Source organism: Eucalyptus grandis, chromosome 3, assembly GCF_016545825.1.
Source record: "Eucalyptus grandis isolate ANBG69807.140 chromosome 3, ASM1654582v1, whole genome shotgun sequence".
Lineage (NCBI taxonomy): Eukaryota > Viridiplantae > Streptophyta > Magnoliopsida > Myrtales > Myrtaceae > Eucalyptus > Eucalyptus grandis.
Window position 1 is genome coordinate 53,012,013 of NC_052614.1, and position 19,609 is coordinate 53,031,621.

General features: G+C 38.2%; 1 protein-coding gene across 1 annotated transcript; it reads left to right on the top strand.

Annotated features, from left to right (window-relative positions):
* The first annotated feature begins 4,845 nt into the window (after positions 1–4,845).
* LOC104437705 (pleiotropic drug resistance protein 1) lies at positions 4,846–12,293 on the top strand. Its single transcript, XM_010050699.3, has 24 exons — positions 4,846–5,343; positions 5,551–5,671; positions 5,764–5,852; positions 5,943–6,027; positions 6,119–6,278; positions 6,377–6,453; positions 6,603–6,656; positions 6,771–6,861; positions 6,971–7,272; positions 7,371–7,652; positions 7,766–8,082; positions 8,156–8,316; positions 8,398–8,501; positions 8,609–8,765; positions 8,843–8,956; positions 9,043–9,206; positions 9,295–9,627; positions 9,921–10,211; positions 10,309–10,392; positions 10,477–10,610; positions 10,765–10,992; positions 11,133–11,304; positions 11,449–11,703; positions 11,803–12,293. The coding sequence occupies exons 1-24, from the start codon at positions 4,976–4,978 to the stop codon at positions 12,058–12,060; spliced, it is 4,401 nt and encodes a 1,466-aa protein (XP_010049001.2). The 5' UTR covers positions 4,846–4,975; the 3' UTR covers positions 12,061–12,293.
* Positions 12,294–19,609: the final 7,316 nt, after the last annotated feature.

Here is a 19,609-nt window from a genome sequence, read left to right on the forward strand (position 1 = left end):
AGTAGAGGTTTTGCTCCAAAGCATGGTTCGTTCTAATTTCAAGAAATTTCATGTTTTCCATTGCATTCCCCTCAAAAAGTTATGCATGATTAAAAGAAAAATCTCCCAAAAAAGTTGTTGAAGCGATGAGAAACCTATCGAAAAGTTATGCATAAATAAAAGTAATATCTCCTAAACATAAATTTCGAGCAATGAGATATACACCCAAAAGTTGTCATCTCAAACTTACTGCAACATGACAAATAAAGGAGACACGTAGAGCAAGTTCCTTCTATTTTCAAGAAATTTTTTGCTTTCCATAAGATTCCTCTCTTTATTTCTTGCTTTGCTTCTAAGTGAGAAGAATAAGTCCCTTTATTTCTATTTCCTATTTCTTATCAATTTTTTCTTTATTTTCTTGAAAATTGTCATCTATTTTTTTCATAATCTTTTTTATAATCTCTTGAATATATTTCATAAATGCTCATGTTCTTTTACATTCTCAAAAAGCGTGATCATATATAATGTTTTACTAATCCGATTAGACAATTTCTTTCGTAATTTGCTTGCTTTGAAATTGCACAAAATTTTCCAGCCACAAGAAGTTTATAGTGAAACAAATAGACCTCTATATATATATATATTAAATATATATATATATATATATATATATATCAATTAAATATCATTTCATCGTGAATCAATATGTTTTTCCTTACAAACGGCATAATTTTGTTCCAATGTCAAATTAAATCAACATATAAATGTTTAAAATAAGGATTTGGTGATGCTTTATACACCGAGAAAAATAGTAGGATCCGCATTTTTATCGTGACATATGCACACATATTTAATATTGTCCTGAGGAAAGGCCAACTAATAGCGAAATTAATTCACGTGTGGCAATGTTAACATTATAAAGAATATCTCATTTGATTGAGTAACAAGCAAGAAAGGACTTTTTGCCAAAAAAAAAATAGTAAAGAAAATTTGATTATTCTAAGGGGAACTCCACAAAAGAAAAGCTAGGAAAAGTGTAATAATTCCACGAAATTAGCTGCCATCGAAATATTCTTGGAATGATTTCGAGCACAGTAATTTGTAAAGCCTAAGGCTTGATATCCAAAAGATAAATGTGCACGAAAAGTAAAAGTCAGACCGCATATCAACATCAAAAGTAAAAGATACTCCCAGAAGGAAGAATATGAGATTTAAATATTGAGTTAACATTCAAATTGGAAATCAACTTTGACCGAAGGACTTTCCAAGTCAAGACCCAAAAGAGCATGTGTTACAAATGATGATTTGCCTTTGTTGTAGAAAAAAGAAGATGAACAGTGGAAAGAGAAGAAAAAAATAGAAAATTAATCAAAATGTCATTTTTGGAGTAAACTTATTTGCATCATCTCCCAAAAGTAAGAAGATCATATATCAATGGTAAGTCAAGATTCAAAGAGGAAATAAATTTGGACCAAACATGTTCATAGCCTCCTTAAAAGCAAAACAACATCATTTTTTGAATAAAGTTGTCTACGTCATATCACTGGCCATGACATTTAAGACTATCGGTAATAATTGGACCCTTACGTTGGTAATTTTAAGCGAATTTTTATTTTGCCGGAAGGACTATATTAGAATTTTACATAGAAGTTAGGACTGCATTGGAACAATTGTCCAATGGGTTTATAACTAATATAATAATTATCCTTTCGTTTGTGTCTCAATAGATTGAGTAACGAGCAAGAAAGGACCTTTAAACCACAACTTAGTGAAAATATAGCCATCTAATGGAACTCTACCAAAGAAAAGGTAGGAGAAGCAGGATGGTTCCACGAAATTACTTGTCACTAAAATAATCTTGGAATGATTTAAAGCATGGCAAGCATAAATCTTGTTACCCAAGCCAATAAGGTCAATGAAAAGGCCAAGTCGGTCTACGTAGCAAAGTCAAATGCAAAGAGATCTCCCAAAAGCAAGAAGCTGAGATCTCAATGGCGAGTCAACATTCCAAAGGGAAATCAATCTTGTGACCCAAACAAGTTCTTAGCCACCTTAAAAGCCAAGAGACCAGGTACTCTTTCCGTCCTCCCAAGCCTTCTAGAATGATTACATCAGACTGAGCACATAGCAAAGTCAAACCCGCATGGGTTTGAGGTTTCCATTCAATCTCGAAGAACAAGGTTGAAAGTAAAGGAAAATGACGAAGAATATCATCGAATTCGGCTGAGGTCAGTGCAGACGTTTTGGCTCCTTTTATTAAAAAAAAAAAAAAAAAAAAAAAAAACCTTCTTCATCATACGACAGCATTAACAGAACCCAGAAGCGACCTCCCGTTAATTTAGGTGGGCCACAACACATTATGTTGCGAAGTATACTTTAAAAAAATGCTATCGTGTCTAATATTATAATCGTAGCTAGGGTCAGAGTAGACATAGACAGCTGAGTTAACTTTTGAAGGCCCAAAAGTAAAAACAGAAAACTGTGTCCGCACCCTCCGATTCGGAAAGAGAGTCTGCGACTAAATGCATTCCATTAAACATGATTAATCAATCCCGAGCAAAGATGATGACAATCGTGATCGAATCGAATCCTGTGAATTATGTATTTTGTGGATTTCTTTTTCTGTATATATTGCGTTTGGCTTTGTATGATTAGCTAGATTTCTTCGTTTCATTTGGGAAGACTAAAAGGTAATGATCGTATTAAACGTTAGTATTTTATTTTATTTTTTTGTGATTTTTTTATTTGGAATCATGCCATGCATGTCGATGATGCATCAGATCTGCCGATGGGATGATTACATGTCAACCATTGTTCCGACATCAGAACTTGCTATCATGTTCTCGATCTCTCTCTCTGACTTTTTGCATATATTAATATCAAAGTATCCACCGAGGAAGATATGGTTAATTAAATAATATAGCTAATTATTCATAGGAGTATTGAAGTCTATTGTATTTCTGTGGGAATTGGTTTGATAGTATCCGAACCTTTAAACCGATCAATTCTCATTAGAAACATGTAAACCACTCATTTATCTGTATCGAGAGAAGACTCCACTTGCTGGATGATGGGTCCGAGCGGAACCTTCAAAACTACTCCATTGCGATGATGTAAATCCCATCAATAACAAATAAAAATTGAATAAAGCAGGAGAAAAAAAATGCGTAAATGGCGAAAACGGTAGTTAAATAAACGGGTGGGCATTTTTTATCCCGCATGCCTTTTTATATATTTATTAGTGCTTCAAGAAGCCTCAATCGAGATAGAACTTCATTGAAACACAAAGGGGTGTTAGAGCATCCACATCTATCTATAATAACATTGTAAGGATCACTAGGGAACATAAAAAAATTCCTCATGGATGGGGTCCTTTCGTCTCATCATGTTTTGTCGAAAAAGAAACTGAATCTTTTATTATGTAAATTTAGCCAGACTGTAACATAATACTCCCGCTAGGGCTGTGGTGAATTGTTCGTGTCAAATTGACTCACAATGAAAAATAATTATGATCCATACCAAACATTCAGTCGTAGATATAAAATTTATGTGATTTTAGATAGGCTCACCAATACTAGTCATCCCACCCCACCCTTTTACTTATATATAAAATAAAATGAAAAGACAGTTGGTTTTTTTTTTTTTTTGAAGAAAAAGCATCTAATGGTCAATAACAGTTAATGGCTGCGTAATCCATAAATTCATAAGCGGTAGGTGAGCTTTCCTTATTAGAAACAGGGACTGGATGTGCAAAGCCCTCATTTTGATCTTCTAGATGAAACTTAATTAGAAAAACAATGTCTTTGGTTGTTCCCTATATACGTTTTAATTTACAGAGGCGCCATATTTTAAATTAATTACGGGTGACCCTCTTCCTCAGAAGTAGGGATTGGGACGTCCTTAGTTACTAGGGTTGCAAGCAAGGTATATTAGGTTATTACAAAAAAAAATTCGTGCTTCCCAAGCTTTGCCATACCTTGGAGAATCTTTTCATCTCTATTCAATTCCTGAGCCTCCTCGGTAGTCAGAATTAAATGTTGTTACCGAGGTGGAAGTACATATGGTCGGTAGTAATGTAATAAAAATATGTCTGCATTACGTTCCATATTCACTACCAAGCGCGGATAAGATCAAGGTGCTTCAAGATTACTGATAAATACTTACAATTATGCCAAAACGAATATAAAAGACAGAACAAGGCTGAAGTGAAAGGTGTAGTTAATGACTCCAAAATATCTGTGAGCAATCTTAATCACTGACGTGTCCAGAGATGTCCTAACATGTGATTGTTCCAACCATAAGTGCTGCATTACTTTTCAAACTAGGAATTCACGACTATTGTTCAACATCGTAGAATGGTCGAACCCCTTCTCTTCCGGACGCTAAATGCGGACACAAATTTAGAGAACAAAGAGCACGCGGAAGCTGACTTTGAAAGATCAACCCATCAATTTCTAAGCGAAATGTTGAAAATTTTAACATTTACATCTATCAAAGTTTCTGAATTAAAAACAGTACCTCGTCCCGGCCTAATTTACGTGTCCGTCCCGGCCTAAGTTACGTGCGTTTGCCACCGGCATGGTTGGCAATGAAATGCTATCCATACATGGAATCATCAACCTTCTCGGTCTCACTTCTATTTTATTTTTAAAGTGCAATTATTTTTTAAGAAAAGAAGTACCAGAACATGTTCCAACCTGTTTCCTTCCTCCTATGATATAAGCAATTGCGTCAAACCCACTTGTGAAAAAGAATTATATCAAAAGGAAAAAAAAAAAAATCATTGAACCCTTTTGGCATATTTTTCTTCTTCTCAAGCTATAAATACACACCAAATGCGACTCTCTCTTGTTAAACCACCATCAGAAGCTTTCAAAAGCATCTGGGAAAGCTGCAGACTTTCTTGCCCCTATTCATCCACATTTTCATGAACAAGGGTCTTCTTCCGTGAAAACTACAATTCAGTGAAGCATTTGTGTAGGTTGAGTGGGTGACTATGGACACCGGTGATGCACTCAAAATAAGCAGTGCAAGGATTAGCAGCTCAAGGCTGGGCAGTGCGCGTTTGGGCAGTGCGCGTTTGAGCAGCTCAAACATATGGAGGACCAGTGGGAGGGAGATCTTCTCAAGGTCTAGCAGAGATGAGGATGATGAGGAGGCTCTGAAGTGGGCTGCACTTGAAAAGCTCCCAACATACTTGCGTATTCAGCGGGGCATTCTCGCTGAAGAAGAAGGCAAGATAACAGAGGTCGATATCGGGAATCTCGGGTTGATAGAGAGGAGGAACTTGTTGGAGAGGTTGCTGAAGACAGCTGAGGAAGACAATGAGAAGTTCTTGTTGAAGCTTAAGCAGAGGATTGACAGGTACGTGCTGATGACTTTTCATTAGCACTTTAGATATCCAATTAGTTGGCCACTGCAATACTTCTTAAAAGAATGTGAAAGTGGTTTGATTTTTTTTCCTTACCTTGAGAAAGAGATTCAATCTAGGAATTGTAATTTCTTCTCTGAGCTGAAGTTTCATGACAAATCTTTATAAGGTCTGTGTTTGCTTTACTGTATAACAAACAGAGTTGGATTGGACATTCCTACAATTGAAGTCCGATTTGAGCATCTAAACGTCGAGGCAGAAGCTCATGTTGGGAGCCGAGCTCTGCCCACAATATTTAATTTCACCGTTAACATAGTTGAGGTAATTTAACATTCAATTCATAACGTGTCTACATTTTCTAGGATTCTGCTCAAGTTGATTGAACCCTGTTTCATGTTAATCAATGTCAACAGGGGTTTCTCAACTGTTTTCACATCCTTCCCAGTAGAAAGAAACCATTACCGATCCTCAACGATGTCAGTGGAATCATCAAGCCTCACCGGTAAGAAGAGAGACAGATTCTTATCAACATACACTACTCAAGGAGTGAAGTTCTAATATTGCCAACACAATTTTTATTTCTCTTTTTCAGAATGACATTACTTCTAGGGCCTCCAGGCTCTGGAAAGACCACCTTACTTCTAGCATTAGCTGGGAAGCTCGACAAAGATTTGAAGGTAAGCATAAAGAAAGTACTTCTAGAGTTGTCTCACTTTAAGAGAGAAATTTTCTGGTGTGCAAGTCACACAAAGAGCTTGTGTATCACAGTTTTCAGGAAGAGTCACATACAATGGACATGGGATGGAAGAGTTTGTACCACAGAGGACATCAGCTTATATAAGTCAACATGATCTCCATATAGGAGAAATGACTGTTAGGGAAACTCTTGCTTTCTCGGCCAGGTGTCAAGGTGTCGGACCCCGTTATGGTGAGTTCAGGCTATTTTTCGGTGTTAATAATAATTTGAAGGATAAGCTCAAAAAAGGGGCAAGGATTAAGCGGTATAATACTACGACTATATTTCAGATATGCTAACAGAATTATCAAGAAGAGAGAAGGCGGCAAATATCAAACCCGATGCTGACATAGATATCTTTATGAAGGTGAGAAATGATCTTACTAGTGAACGGTGGAAGAGCTTTCTGATTGCAGATTTTTCATCCATGTATTTCCTTTCTCTGGATGTGAAAAAGACAGTCTAAAACATTTATCAATGCCTGTACATGCTTCTATTGACCTTAATCTTCTGCAGGCAGCATCACTGGAAGGACAGGAGACTAATGTAGTTACCGATTATATACTCAAGGTATAATCAAGAATGTCAAAACACCATCAGTCCGTTCTTCCAATTTTGCCATGAATAAAGGGGAAAACACAAACACTTAAAATTTCTCTTTCTTTTTGCAATGCTTAAATTTAGATTCTGGGTCTTGAAATCTGTGCCGACATAATGGTGGGAGATGAAATGATAAGAGGCATCTCCGGTGGACAAAAGAAACGAGTCACAACAGGTAAGACTCTGGAGGCCGCTTCAGCAGCCCATGTTGCTAGATGATTGTGATCACTTACTTTTGTCAACTTATGGTTGATTTTCTTTAATTTCGTGTTAACATAAAACAGGGGAGATGCTAGTCGGGCCAGCCAAAGCTCTCTTTATGGATGAAATATCGACCGGCTTGGACAGTTCGACGACATTCCAAATAGTGAACTCACTCAGACAGTCCGTACACATCCTCAATGGGACTGCTCTAATATCCCTCCTCCAGCCTGCGCCGGAAACTTATGACCTGTTTGATGATATTATACTTCTCTCGGATGGGCAAATCGTGTACCAAGGTCCCCGAGAAAACGTGCTTGAGTTCTTCGGACACATGGGTTTTAGATGTCCTGAAAGGAAAGGAGTAGCTGATTTCTTGCAAGAGGTAATATTTCAAATCACAAGTTAATTTCTTTTTCTCTTTTTAGCATTATAAGTGACAATTGACTCATTCACTTTTATCTTCTGTAATTTGATCTGTAGGTGACTTCAAGGAAAGATCAAGAGCAGTATTGGGCGAATAAGGACTCACCTTATAGGTTTGTAACCGTCAAAGAATTTTCTGAAGCGTTCCAGTCATTTCACATTGGTCGGAAACTAGGTGACCAGCTTGCGATGCCATTCGACAAGTCCAGAAGCCACCCAGCTGCTCTAACAACGGAGAAGTACGGCGTGAGCCGGAAAGAACTGTTGAGAGCTTGCATTTCGAGGGAACTTTTGCTAATGAAGAGAAACTCATTCGTCTATGTTTTCAAAATGTGTCAGGTGAGCAAGTTGAAGTACTGGTTTTCCTAGTTTTCTGCGATCCAAAGTGATGCATTTGATCTGTTGATTACATTTGTGATGTCCTAATACTTCCTTTTTCTGATGCATATCAGCTTATCCTTGTGGCTTTCATAACCATGACGGTGTTCCTACGGACAGAGATGCACCGAAACACAGTGACAGATGGTGGGATTTATTTCGGGGCGCTCTTCTTCACTCTGATCATCATTATGTTCAATGGCTTCTCGGAGCTTGCCATGACCATCATGAAGCTCCCTGTCTTCTACAAGCAGAGGGACTTCCTCTTCTTTCCTGAGTGGACATACGCGCTACCCACATGGATCCTGAAGATCCCGATTTCTATTGTAGAAGTTGCAGTTTGGGTATTCATGACTTACTACGTCATCGGCTATGACCCTGACGCCGGAAGGTTGATCAGATTACTTATTCGGTGATTCCAGACTTTGCTCCAGTTCAGATACTAATACAAGCTTTGCTTCCAGGTTATTCAAACAGTATCTTCTGCTCCTATGCCTAAATCAGATGGCTTCTGGATTATTCCGATTCATCGGGGCAGTAGGAAGGAACATGATTGTGGCAAACACTTTTGGGTCATTTGGATTACTCGCCATTATGGTCTTGGGCGGATTCATCATATCAAGAGGTCAACTGGATGTCTAAATAATTCTTCTTTCGATTTGCACTCACATATGCAATTTCCTGATGTGGCATTGTTTTGAATCAGTTGATATTAAGCCATGGTGGATATGGGGTTATTGGAGCTCGCCAATGATGTATGGACAGAATGCTATCGCCGTGAACGAATTTCTCGGAAAGCAGTGGAGACACGTAAGTACTTTCTTATGAAACTGGAATTACTACACAAATAATTAAAAAAAGGTTGTTAAAATTGTTAAAATATCAACTGATGAAGCTTCGGAACCTTTGTGGTATAGATTCCTGCTAACGCCACAGAACCTTTGGGAGTTTTGGTCCTGAAGTCCCGCGGCATTTTTCCCGAAGCACGTTGGTATTGGATCGGAGTAGGAGCTTCGATTGGATACATAGTTCTATTTAATTTCTTGTTCACTGTGGCTCTGAAGTATCTCGATCGTAAGTCTCTCTTCAGAAGGATTTCATTTTCGGGATTTGGCATACAGTTCTGGTGAATTACTTGCATCTTAATGCAGCATTTGGGAAGCCTCAAGCTGTACTATCAAAAGAGACTCTGGTAGAGAAAGTTGCGAGCAAGCACGGAGAGGTCATTGAGCTATCGTCAAGAGGGAGCCAGAGGAGTTCATCTGGTGAGCCACAGAACCCAAATATCTTGTATTGTTTTTTTCTGTAAAAGTAGAACTTAAGTTAAAGGATCATCATCGTGATAATACAGCAAAAGAGAGTGGACACCAAGGAAGCGCCGCATCAGGAACATTGTCTACAAGAGGTGGGAGCACAAATGATTCGGACCCAAATAGGAAACGAGGAATGGTTCTTCCTTTTGAGCCGCTTTCTATAGCTTTTGATGATGTCAGATACGCCGTGGACATGCCCCAGGTACTGTTTGCTAGGAAGATGCTTTGGTTCCGACAATTGAACTGAGGTGCAGAACTTTTAGATGTGCTGAACATTTTTGTGTTGGCAGGAAATGAAAGCTCAAGGTATTCTGGAAGATCGGCTGGAGCTTCTAAAGGGAGTTAGTGGTGCTTTTAGGCCAGGAGTATTGACGGCTTTAATGGGCGTCAGCGGCGCTGGAAAGACCACTCTGATGGATGTGTTGGCTGGAAGGAAAACAGGGGGATACATCGATGGGACAATCACGATATCTGGGTACCCAAAGAAGCAAGAAACATTCGCTCGCATATCAGGATATTGCGAACAAACTGATATCCACTCTCCTCACGTCACAGTTTATGAATCCTTGGCGTATTCTGCGTGGCTTCGGCTACCGTCTGAAGTGGACTCTGAGACTAGGAAGGTTGATACTTGATTCATTAAATCATCTGGCATCTTAGGTGAACTCTACACATTTATCGGTAGATAAAAGATACATGACAAATCTTTCAAAAGACAGTTTGGTTTTCTCGAAAAGCCATACTGGACGAAATTTTTCTCATGGATTACATTGTTCACCACATAAGACTGAAAGAATTTTTGGCACCTCTTAAAGGATAAGCACAGCTCATAAACATTTTTGACAGCGTAAAACTTCACTGCCTTTGAGTCCCTCCCAGCGATGGAGCGCTGACTAGAAATGTGATCCATGTGCAGATGTTCATTGAAGAAGTGATGGAGCTCATAGAGCTTACCCCGTTACGAGAAGCGCTGGTTGGGTTGCCTGGTGTGAATGGCCTCTCCACTGAGCAGAGGAAAAGGCTGACAATTGCAGTGGAGCTCGTAGCCAACCCGTCAATCATATTTATGGATGAGCCTACCTCCGGCCTCGATGCCAGGGCAGCTGCTATAGTAATGAGAACGGTTAGAAATACTGTTGACACGGGGCGAACTGTTGTTTGCACCATCCACCAGCCTAGCATCGATATATTTGAAGCTTTTGACGAGGTTCGACACAAATTTTAAATGAGGGCCTGAGCTATCTGTTTGCTTTTACTTTTCCCCACAACGAAGTATCTGAGAGATTTTCCTCATTGATATGCAGCTGTTTCTTCTGAAGAGAGGTGGACAGGAGATCTATGTCGGTCCACTAGGCCAGCATTCCTCGCACCTGATCGACTATTTTGAGGTGAGCTCACTGCTGCGCAGTACGAAACAGAGTCTAGATTACATTGAGCTTTAAACCCTAACGTTACACGTGTTCCAATTAAAGGGCATTAGCGGAGTTTCAAAAATTAAAGACGGATATAATCCAGCGACTTGGATGTTGGAGGTGACGGCGGCTGCTCAAGAAGAAATCCTCGGGTTTAATTTCACCGAAGTCTACAGGAATTCTGAACTGTTTAGGTAAGAAGTAACGTTTCAGAAGCAGAATAATTTTTCGTTTTTCAGCTTGAGAAGCTCAAAGAGATTATCATAAAGTTGAAGATTAAAAAGTGGAGCTTAGAAAGCCTCGTGGCAGAAAGCTTACATGTCTTGTGTTCTTCAACGATTGAAACAGGAGAAATAAAACTCTGATCAACGAACTGAGTACACCACCACCAGGGTCGAAAGATCTCTATTTTCCAGCGCAATATTCACAATCGTTCTTCACCCAGTGTATGGCTTGTCTATGGAAACAATACTGGTCATACTGGCGCAACCCGTCATACACAGCCGTGAGACTTCTATTCACAACTTTCATTGCTCTGATGTTCGGCACAATATTTTGGAACCTCGGCTCCAAGAGGTAATAGACAGAAATCAATTCACAGATATACAAGTTCTACTTTCTTTTTATTTGCAAAACACAGAGGAATTGGACTTGGGAAAAAAAGTATACCGGCTCGGTTATGGCAATCATTTGCTCAAAACTTGTGGGACTTGCAGGGGAAACCAGCAAGATCTCTTCAACGCGATAGGCTCTATGTACGCGGCTTGCCTTTTCATTGGATTTCAGAATTCAACGTCAGTCCAACCCGTTGTGGCTATTGAGAGGACAGTCTTCTATCGAGAGAGAGGGGCTGGAATGTATTCTGCTTTGCCTTATGCCTTTGCACAGGTAACGTTTCACTTTCATATCTAAGTGAAAGTATCAGACTTAGGTTGTTCATGGGAAAATAGGAAATGACTTTGAGAAGCCCTTAGCACTCTTAAAGTTTCTTGAAAGAATCCATCATGTTTTTGACAAAATTGTTTTGCACAGGTTGTCATCGAAATTCCCTACACCTTCCTCCAAACTGTCACCTATGGAGTGATTGTCTATTCAATGATCGGGTTCGACTGGACCGCTAGCAAGTTCTTTTGGTACATCTTCTGTATGTTCTTCAGCTTGTTGTACTTCACTTACTATGGGATGATGAGCGTGGCAGTCACGCCCAACCAACACATAGCCGCCATAACCTCTTCCGCGTTCTATGCGATTTGGAACCTTTTCTCAGGATTCGTCGTTCCTCGACCAGTAAGTTCATCGATATCTACCCTGAAACCAAAATAGAAAAACAACGAAAAGCATAAATGAGCAGAGCTAATTTTTTTTCTTTTTTCTTCTTTTTAACAGAGAATGCCCGTCTGGTGGAGATGGTATTACTGGGCTGATCCAATTTCTTGGACATTGTATGGACTGGTGGCCTCACAGTTTGGAGACATTAAGCACCAGCTTGACACTGGCGAGACAGTGAAAGATTTCGTGAGGAGCTATTTTGGGTACAAACACGACTTCTTGGGAGTGGTTGCAGCAGTGCTGGTCGGCTTGCCTGTCCTCTTTGGATTCATCTTTGCCTTCTCAATCAGAGCATTCAACTTCCAGAAGAGGTGATGACAGCACCACGGGAGATTGGAGAGACATCAAAATATAAATTTAGTAGTTACAAGATATTTTTGTTAATGTAAAGTTTTATTGAAGGAAGTGGAATATAATTTTATACTCAGTCATATATGAAAGTGTAACCAAAACGACTACTTCAGGCAATTCGACGGATAAATTGCAACACTTGTCTGGATGCTCGATGATGAAAAATATTTTTTACGAAAATATGTGGCATACTGTCAGCAGCACTTTTCATTTTTGTAGAGATCCGCTGTGAATTCCGATTGTTGTTATTGGATACTCGATGATGAGCTCCCCTCTTTTGTCAATTTTAGACTTCATTTATTTCATGAAAAATATTATTTAGGAAAATATTTTCCTTATTTTTTGACATTTGGATCTCTTAGTAAAAGTGAGTCGATGGAAAATATATGCTTACATTTAGGAAAATGATTTTCTCTTTAAAAAAATCGAAAATCATTTTCTAAAACATAACAAGATATCTATGCTTGGACATCAGAACCTTAATGCTCAATCTCAAGTCCCAGGCACCCAAGGATTGAGTCTCAAGGCCCGGGCCTAGGAACATCAAAGCCAAGCCCACAATCCTGGCATTTGTGTCAAGATCTCCATGCTCAAGATTGGGCTCCCAGTGCTCATGCTTGGGACTCCATACTAGGGCCCAATGCCCATGCTTGAGCTCGGGGCCATCAAGGCCTCGGTGCCTGTGCCTAATGCCTTAAACTAGGCCAAGCACAAAACCTAGAACCTAGGCCTAGGACCCCAAAGGCAATGCTTGGGTCCCTCATACTTGTGCCTAGATCTCCAATGCTTGAGCCCGAGTCCATCAAGGCCAAGGCCCAAGACTTTAGTGACTATGTCCAAGTCTAACGAGGTCTGTCCCAAGGCTTTGGGGCCCGTGTTGGGCCCTTAGCAATTGTACTTGAGTCAGTTGAGATTGGGTTAGACCATAATGGATGGACTCAAGACCACTAGAGGCTAAGACTATTGAGGTTTGGGGTTGGACCCCATGCTCAAATCCCCCACGCTTGAGCAGTCAAGCTCGATCTAGTGAAGCTCAGGCCCAAGGCCCGATGCTCGTGCTGGAGTCCTTAGTGCTTGAACCCACATCCATAGAGGCTAGGCCTCGATGAACTCAAGATTCGATGCCCTTGCCCAAATCTTTGGTGCCTAGGCCCAAGTCAATAGAGGCCAAGCCCAAGTCCATCGAGCCTAGCCCAAGACTTACTCGGGACCTACTGGCCATGCTTAGATCCCCCACACGCAAGCCCAAGTCTATTGAGGTTGAGCCCAAAACCCTAATGGCTGGATCTCTTGCCCTCGAGCCCAAGTCCATCGAGAATGAAGCCTAGGACCCCAATGACCATGCTTGGGTCCATTGAGGTTGGGCTTATGATGCTAGTGCTTGGGTCCCCAATGTTTGGGCTTGTGTTCATCGATGTTGGGCCTAGGTTCCAATGACTAGTGGTCCTAAGCTTGACCTCAATGGACTCGAGCCTTGGCGCCAACGGACTTGGGCACGAGCACCAACATCCCTAGGCTAGCTTTAATGGCATCACACCCTAACATCATCAAGAATGGGAATGACATAGCTGTCTTTCCATTCGAATGACACAACCTCAAACTATATCCAAAAATCTAACTCCCAAAAGTCCTCCCCGTCAATGTCACTCTCGTACTACTCATTGCCAGTTGAAAAACCTAAAAAGAGATTGGAAGGAATTGGTTGAGCAACCACAACTTAGTGAATAATGTGTCTCTTCGAAGCAAATCGAGCATCTACTATGTATATTTAAGATACAAAAACACTATTCATTTACACCAAATTCAAAATATAACAAACTTACAAGATTAAAATAAGTTATATATTACTTCAACATAACTATACCAATAGCATATTTACCCTTTTCATCAGCAATATCAAAATAAATAATTAATGGCCCAATCTATTGATCAATCTCAACAATTCACATATTAATAGTCTATCACATTAATTAATCTCATCAAACCACATAAAGATGGTCCATCTCAATCATATGTCAATGAGTCACTCCATTTACCAAACTCCAATCACATATCAATGGTCTACTCCACTAACCAAACCCGTTCTCCAATATTGAACCATGATCACACATAACGCCCCGTGACAGGATAACCAAGATTCCCCCATTGGCTAAGTCTTCACCTATAATGATAGTGACTTGGCCCACAAGAATATCTTAACACTATATACACCTACCCACAAACCCTTAACCAAGTTTACAATGATATAGAGCACCCAATTGTCATCCTTCAATACTAGAAATCAAATCCATAAATAATCTCATATATCAGAATACATTTCACAAATTAATCACACAATCTTTTGCAACTCAACTCATCTGCCATAAATATTTTTAGTAAAACGTTTCTCAAATCATTTTAGGATTTGTCTCATAAATTAGTTTTACATAACGAATCAAATAAAATGCAAGTCATGAAGGATTTCACAAATCGATATATATAATTCCATAAAGCATACTCAAAGGGCAAGATCTTTCATATAAAATAAAATAAAAAGACTTTGCAAACCCAAAATATATTTCTACCAAACAATTCTCGCACTATTTACAAATACCCCACCGTAGTAAATGTCCAATCCAAATTTTATGCAACGAGTGTGCTCTTTCATAATTCATAATATATCAAATCTCTATAGCTCTCAAAACGCGAGTTTACAAATTCGTAGAAGAGGTAGCACCACTCATGTGGAAAAGCCAAAAATCAACCTACAATGGTTACTCAAGCCAACACGGTCAAATTTCTATCAATTAATCAAAAAACGATATCAAAATCCAAGTAAATCACTACTTCAACGAACGACTCAACTAAACCATGTTTTATTGTGAATGTGTCAACTCCTAAGCGCTACGAAGAAGCTTGTTTATGGCATATATTTATCTTTTGCTGTTACACATAACTCACACACAAAACTTCAAAATTCCATTCCATACAAACCATCATTCAAAATTGAGTTTCGTCAAATCCTACAGGTCCACAACACCCTAGACTACTATTTTTACAAAAATCACAACTCCGAAAAATCCTCCCTTGTAGTTCGAAATTTACATAACTCCAAATTTGTGCCCTAACTTGTAAAATTACTCCGTCTAGATGAATAAGGCTTGAATGCTTACCATGCGTTACGATTCGTAATTGATTTGGCTAGTCGAGGTGTCTAGATCAACTATGCATGACAATTTTTTTCCCTTTTTCTTCTTTTCTTCTTTCCTTCTCACTTGCTTTCCCCTTCAGCTTCTTCTTTTCCATTTTTGCTTCGATGCACGAGCACTAATAAGAAGAAAGAAAACCACGGTTGAGCTTGGGCTTGGCTTTTAAGAGACAGGGGCTAATTAGGCCCTTATATTATAGATTGACCATAGCTTGAGTACTATGGACTTGAGCCCGAGCACCAGGGACCTACGTCACTGGGATCTCGCATTTAACCTTTGTAGATCTAGGCCTAGTTACTGGGTATTCGAGCATGGGCATTTAACCTTTGTGGTTCCTAGCCAAGGCACCAAGAAGTGAAGGCACAAAGATCTCAATTTCAAATTCTGTGGATGCGGAATTGATGATTACGCTCTTGCTCGAGACCCAAGTGGCCTTGACCGAGTTGGGGTCTATCGAGGCTAAACCCAAGATCCTAGTGGACATGTCTCCTTCCCAGCTGATTGTGCACAAGTCACTAGCTCCTAAATAGTATATGTGTAATTAAGAAAATCAAATCAAATCATATCCATACAATGAACAATGTTTTTCGGTTCTTCAAATTTCAGTCAAATATAAAAAAAATATAGACATTTTTCTGGAAAATAATTTCCTAAAAAATAATTTCCAGAAATGCATCGTTTTATGTGAAAGAAACACAGCTTTAAAATGTTGTGACAACACGGAGAAAAAGAAGAAAAATTAAAATAAAATGGAAAGAAGAAAAGAGAGGGAGATCACAGAGAAAGAAGAGACAAAAATCACGGTGGTTGGTCGGGAAACATCAACTGATACTAGAATACACATTTTGATAGTGCTTCTTTAATAGGATTTTGAAACTTTCAAGGTCGTGTAACTTCCAAGTTAGGCTTTTTAATAGTGGTAAGTGGTGTTTTTCTTTTATATATTGTAAACTCATGTCTTAAAAATGATTAAGATTCAATATATTATGAGTTATGAAAGAATATATTTGTCGCATAAAGTTAAATCCAGCATTTGCTACTTTTTGATTATTAATGGATGTATTGAGATACGTTTTGTGAACGATATTGCGAAAGGTCATGAGATGAATTTTGAAATGACTTGTGAAATGTATTCTCATTTATGAATAATTCATGAATTTAATTTGTCAGTTTGGAGGATGGATTAGGCTTGATGCTCATTGTTGTTGTGTTCAAAGTGCATTAAGGAGTTTGTGGGTATTTATACTATTATTAGGATAATTTCTAGGCCGGGCCATTGACCAATATAGGTGGAGATCTTGCTGAGGGAGAACTTGGGCCCCTTTGTCACAGGGCGTTAAATGTGACCAAAGTTGAATCTTGAATTCTAAATTCATTCGATTAAATGAACCATTTATTTGTAATTTGATATAGTCCGATCAATGGAATTGACTATTATGTATGTTGATTAAATGATTATTTCTAATATGTATGAAGTTCTATCAAAATGAAATAACTCATATTTGACTTGTTACATACATTTGAGTCTTTGGTATTACTTTAGAGATATGCATAGTGGATATTTGATTTGTTTAGTAGATATATGTACAACTCATTGAGCTATGGATGCTCTCTCTATTCATTCCAAAACTTTTTCAAGTTCTTTAGCTAGTGTCAAGTAGGACAAAAATGATATTGACGGGGAAGTTTTAGTAGTTGAACTTTTGGTTGTATGCCTAAAATGGTATTTGTTGAGATTGTAGAAACTTCAATTCTATAACCAACTCAATGTTTCATCATATATATATATATATGGATGTATGTATGTATGTATGTATGTATGTATGTATGTATTGATAACCGGTCTATACTGGTTTATGTTCGAGACTATGTCTTTCAGGTAGGAGGATAGCTATACCATTTCTACTATACTTGTAGGAGTTGGGTGTGATAACACAGAGATTGCATTCATTGTCTTCAGTCAGATCAACTCTCCTTAACTTTGGCTTGATAGTGAGTGGCCCTCCTCCCTTATATTCCATTCTTTCCATGTGCCAGTCACCTAAAGTATGAGCTATATTAAGTTGTCCATTAAGGTACCCATCATAGATATATCCTCCCAATGCCTCAATTTTCATCCTCTCTTTGGTGCCTATTGGTTTATGGTCCCTCGCATCTCAAGCGCTCTCTTGCAGTGACATAGTACTACTTGACAATCTCCGACATTAGCAACTATCAACATTCACTATCAAATACAAAAGAAGAGACAAAGATTATGGCCATTTATGCTTAGCCTAATTGCTACTAAAGTACTGAGAAAGTAGCTCTACTCATGGACAACGATATAGTACTCAACTCAACAGTCTTTAGTACTCGCTACTAGCAACAATCTGCTATCTACTATCATGTACTAAACAAAAGTCACAGATTATGGTCATTTTTGCCTTTAGCATAATTGTCATTAAAGCTCTAAAAGATTGCTCTACTCCTAGACAAAGCTTTAAATCAACCCTCAGCCCATTGAAAGTTGTATTTAGAGGTTTGGCAGACTGTATGAGAAAGAGCAACAAGAGCAGCAACTATGCCTTTTGCAACAAATGGCATTCTCCAACTCACTTGGATTCAGGTCTGAGCATCTTCACTCTTGCACCAAGTTGAGTCAAAGCAACCTATTGCTTAGTTGCATTAATTTCCACCTTCATTGTTGTAAGCAAAATCTTTTTGGCTAAAACTACATGTCCTTCATCAGAATAATACCACATGGGGAAAGACAAATGAACAAGATGATTAGTAAGCACCAAGTCAAGAACTAAAAGACATGCTTCCATTCAAATGAAGACACAAAGCAAAATCAGCCCCACAATTTTCAAGACAAACTAATGTTACATTCCTCTTGTGCATCAAACTCTATAAACAAATTTCATATGGATAAATAGTGGACAGGAAAGACCGACTAACAGTCATTTGTATTTTAATTAAGCTATCAATGAACCCACAAAATCCGATCATACTTAAATCTATATCATGCCAACCAAGGAATCTTGTTCAATTAGTGGACTAAAAGAGAAGTTCGCCCTTAAGTAGTAAGGGTCAAAGAAGGGCAACCACGTATACTTAAACCAACATTTTTAATAACAAAGACTCATGGGGAAAAGGGGTGAAAGCTCTCCACTAATTCTTCTATAGCTGGATCCTCCACAACAACAAGAATCATTCGTTAGAATGGAGTTCCAACTTTGCACTTTCAAGACATTGAGAGTTGCCATTGAGAGTATTCAGATGCATATATGAGTTGTGTTAAAAGTTTCACATCGAACAACTGGTGCGGTGTGATGTAGAGTATTCAATATATCTTAGTTGGCTAGTAACATAGAGTTTTGAGAATGTTGATCCAACGGGATATATAAACAGGTTTGGACTTGGGTACTCTCTTGATGATTTCCCTATGTGAGGTATTGGGTTTCTACTATGCTCTTCTAACAAATGGTGTTAGAGCAAGTTCACATATGAAAGAAAGATTGTTGTTAGCCCATAACTTATTGGCCTGAAGGTCAACATGGAGAGCTTAGAATAGTGAAAGTAGTGAGCTATGTTCATACATGAGTTATTATCTATGGTTGGCTTCTATGGGTAGTTATCATCCAAGTTGGAACATAACAAATAGATTGACATCAACAATGAAACAAACGATCATGCCATCAGCACATTAAGAAATTTTGATGCAAAACTAAAAATAGGGATCACTTAGCAGTGAACACAACTTCAGTTAATGCCTCCCAACATGAAAGTCTTTTAAATAGAAAGTAGAGAAGGTCATAACCCTTCATATGCATTTTCCCATCTACCATGTCAGTGAGTCCATAATCATGAATAAAGTCGTCAACACGAACATATATATTGTACATGTTGGGATTTGACACAAAAACACAATGAAATAGAGAGTAAAAGCGAGAAAGAGAAATCAAGTCACAAGATTTTTATCTCGTTTTACCCTAAAAAATTATATAAATATCAAAAAATTTACATCCGGTTGATAAAATAAAAATTCCATATAATTAGCTTATTGCACCTTAAAAATTTAAAAAATATTTATTTAAAAAAAATAAATTAAAATAAAATTTTAAAAATTTTAGAAAATTAAAAACCTATTACATCACTCTTTTTTTAAATTACAAGCAACGGAGTAAATTTTATGTAGTATGAATCTCATCACAACAATCCATGCTTGTAGGAAAACAATGCCTACACATTTTCCTGAGTGAATCACTTTTTTTTAATGAAGAAATTTTTAAAATGTTTTAAATAAATTTATTTTAAATTTAATTTAAATAATTTTTATATTATTA

What these genes read in the sequence shown, in the direction of transcription:
- LOC104437705 (XM_010050699.3), top strand. Translation starts at nt 4,976, where the DNA reads ATGGACACCGGTGATGCACTCAAAATAAGCAGTGCAAGGATTAGCAGC. An exon ending in GGCTCTGAAGTATCTCGATC is followed by an intron (nt 8,766 to 8,842) that starts GTAAGTCTCTCT and finishes ATCTTAATGCAG; the next exon opens with CATTTGGGAAGCCTCAAGCT. An exon ending in TGGACTCTGAGACTAGGAAG is followed by an intron (nt 9,628 to 9,920) that starts GTTGATACTTGA and finishes ATCCATGTGCAG; the next exon opens with ATGTTCATTGAAGAAGTGAT.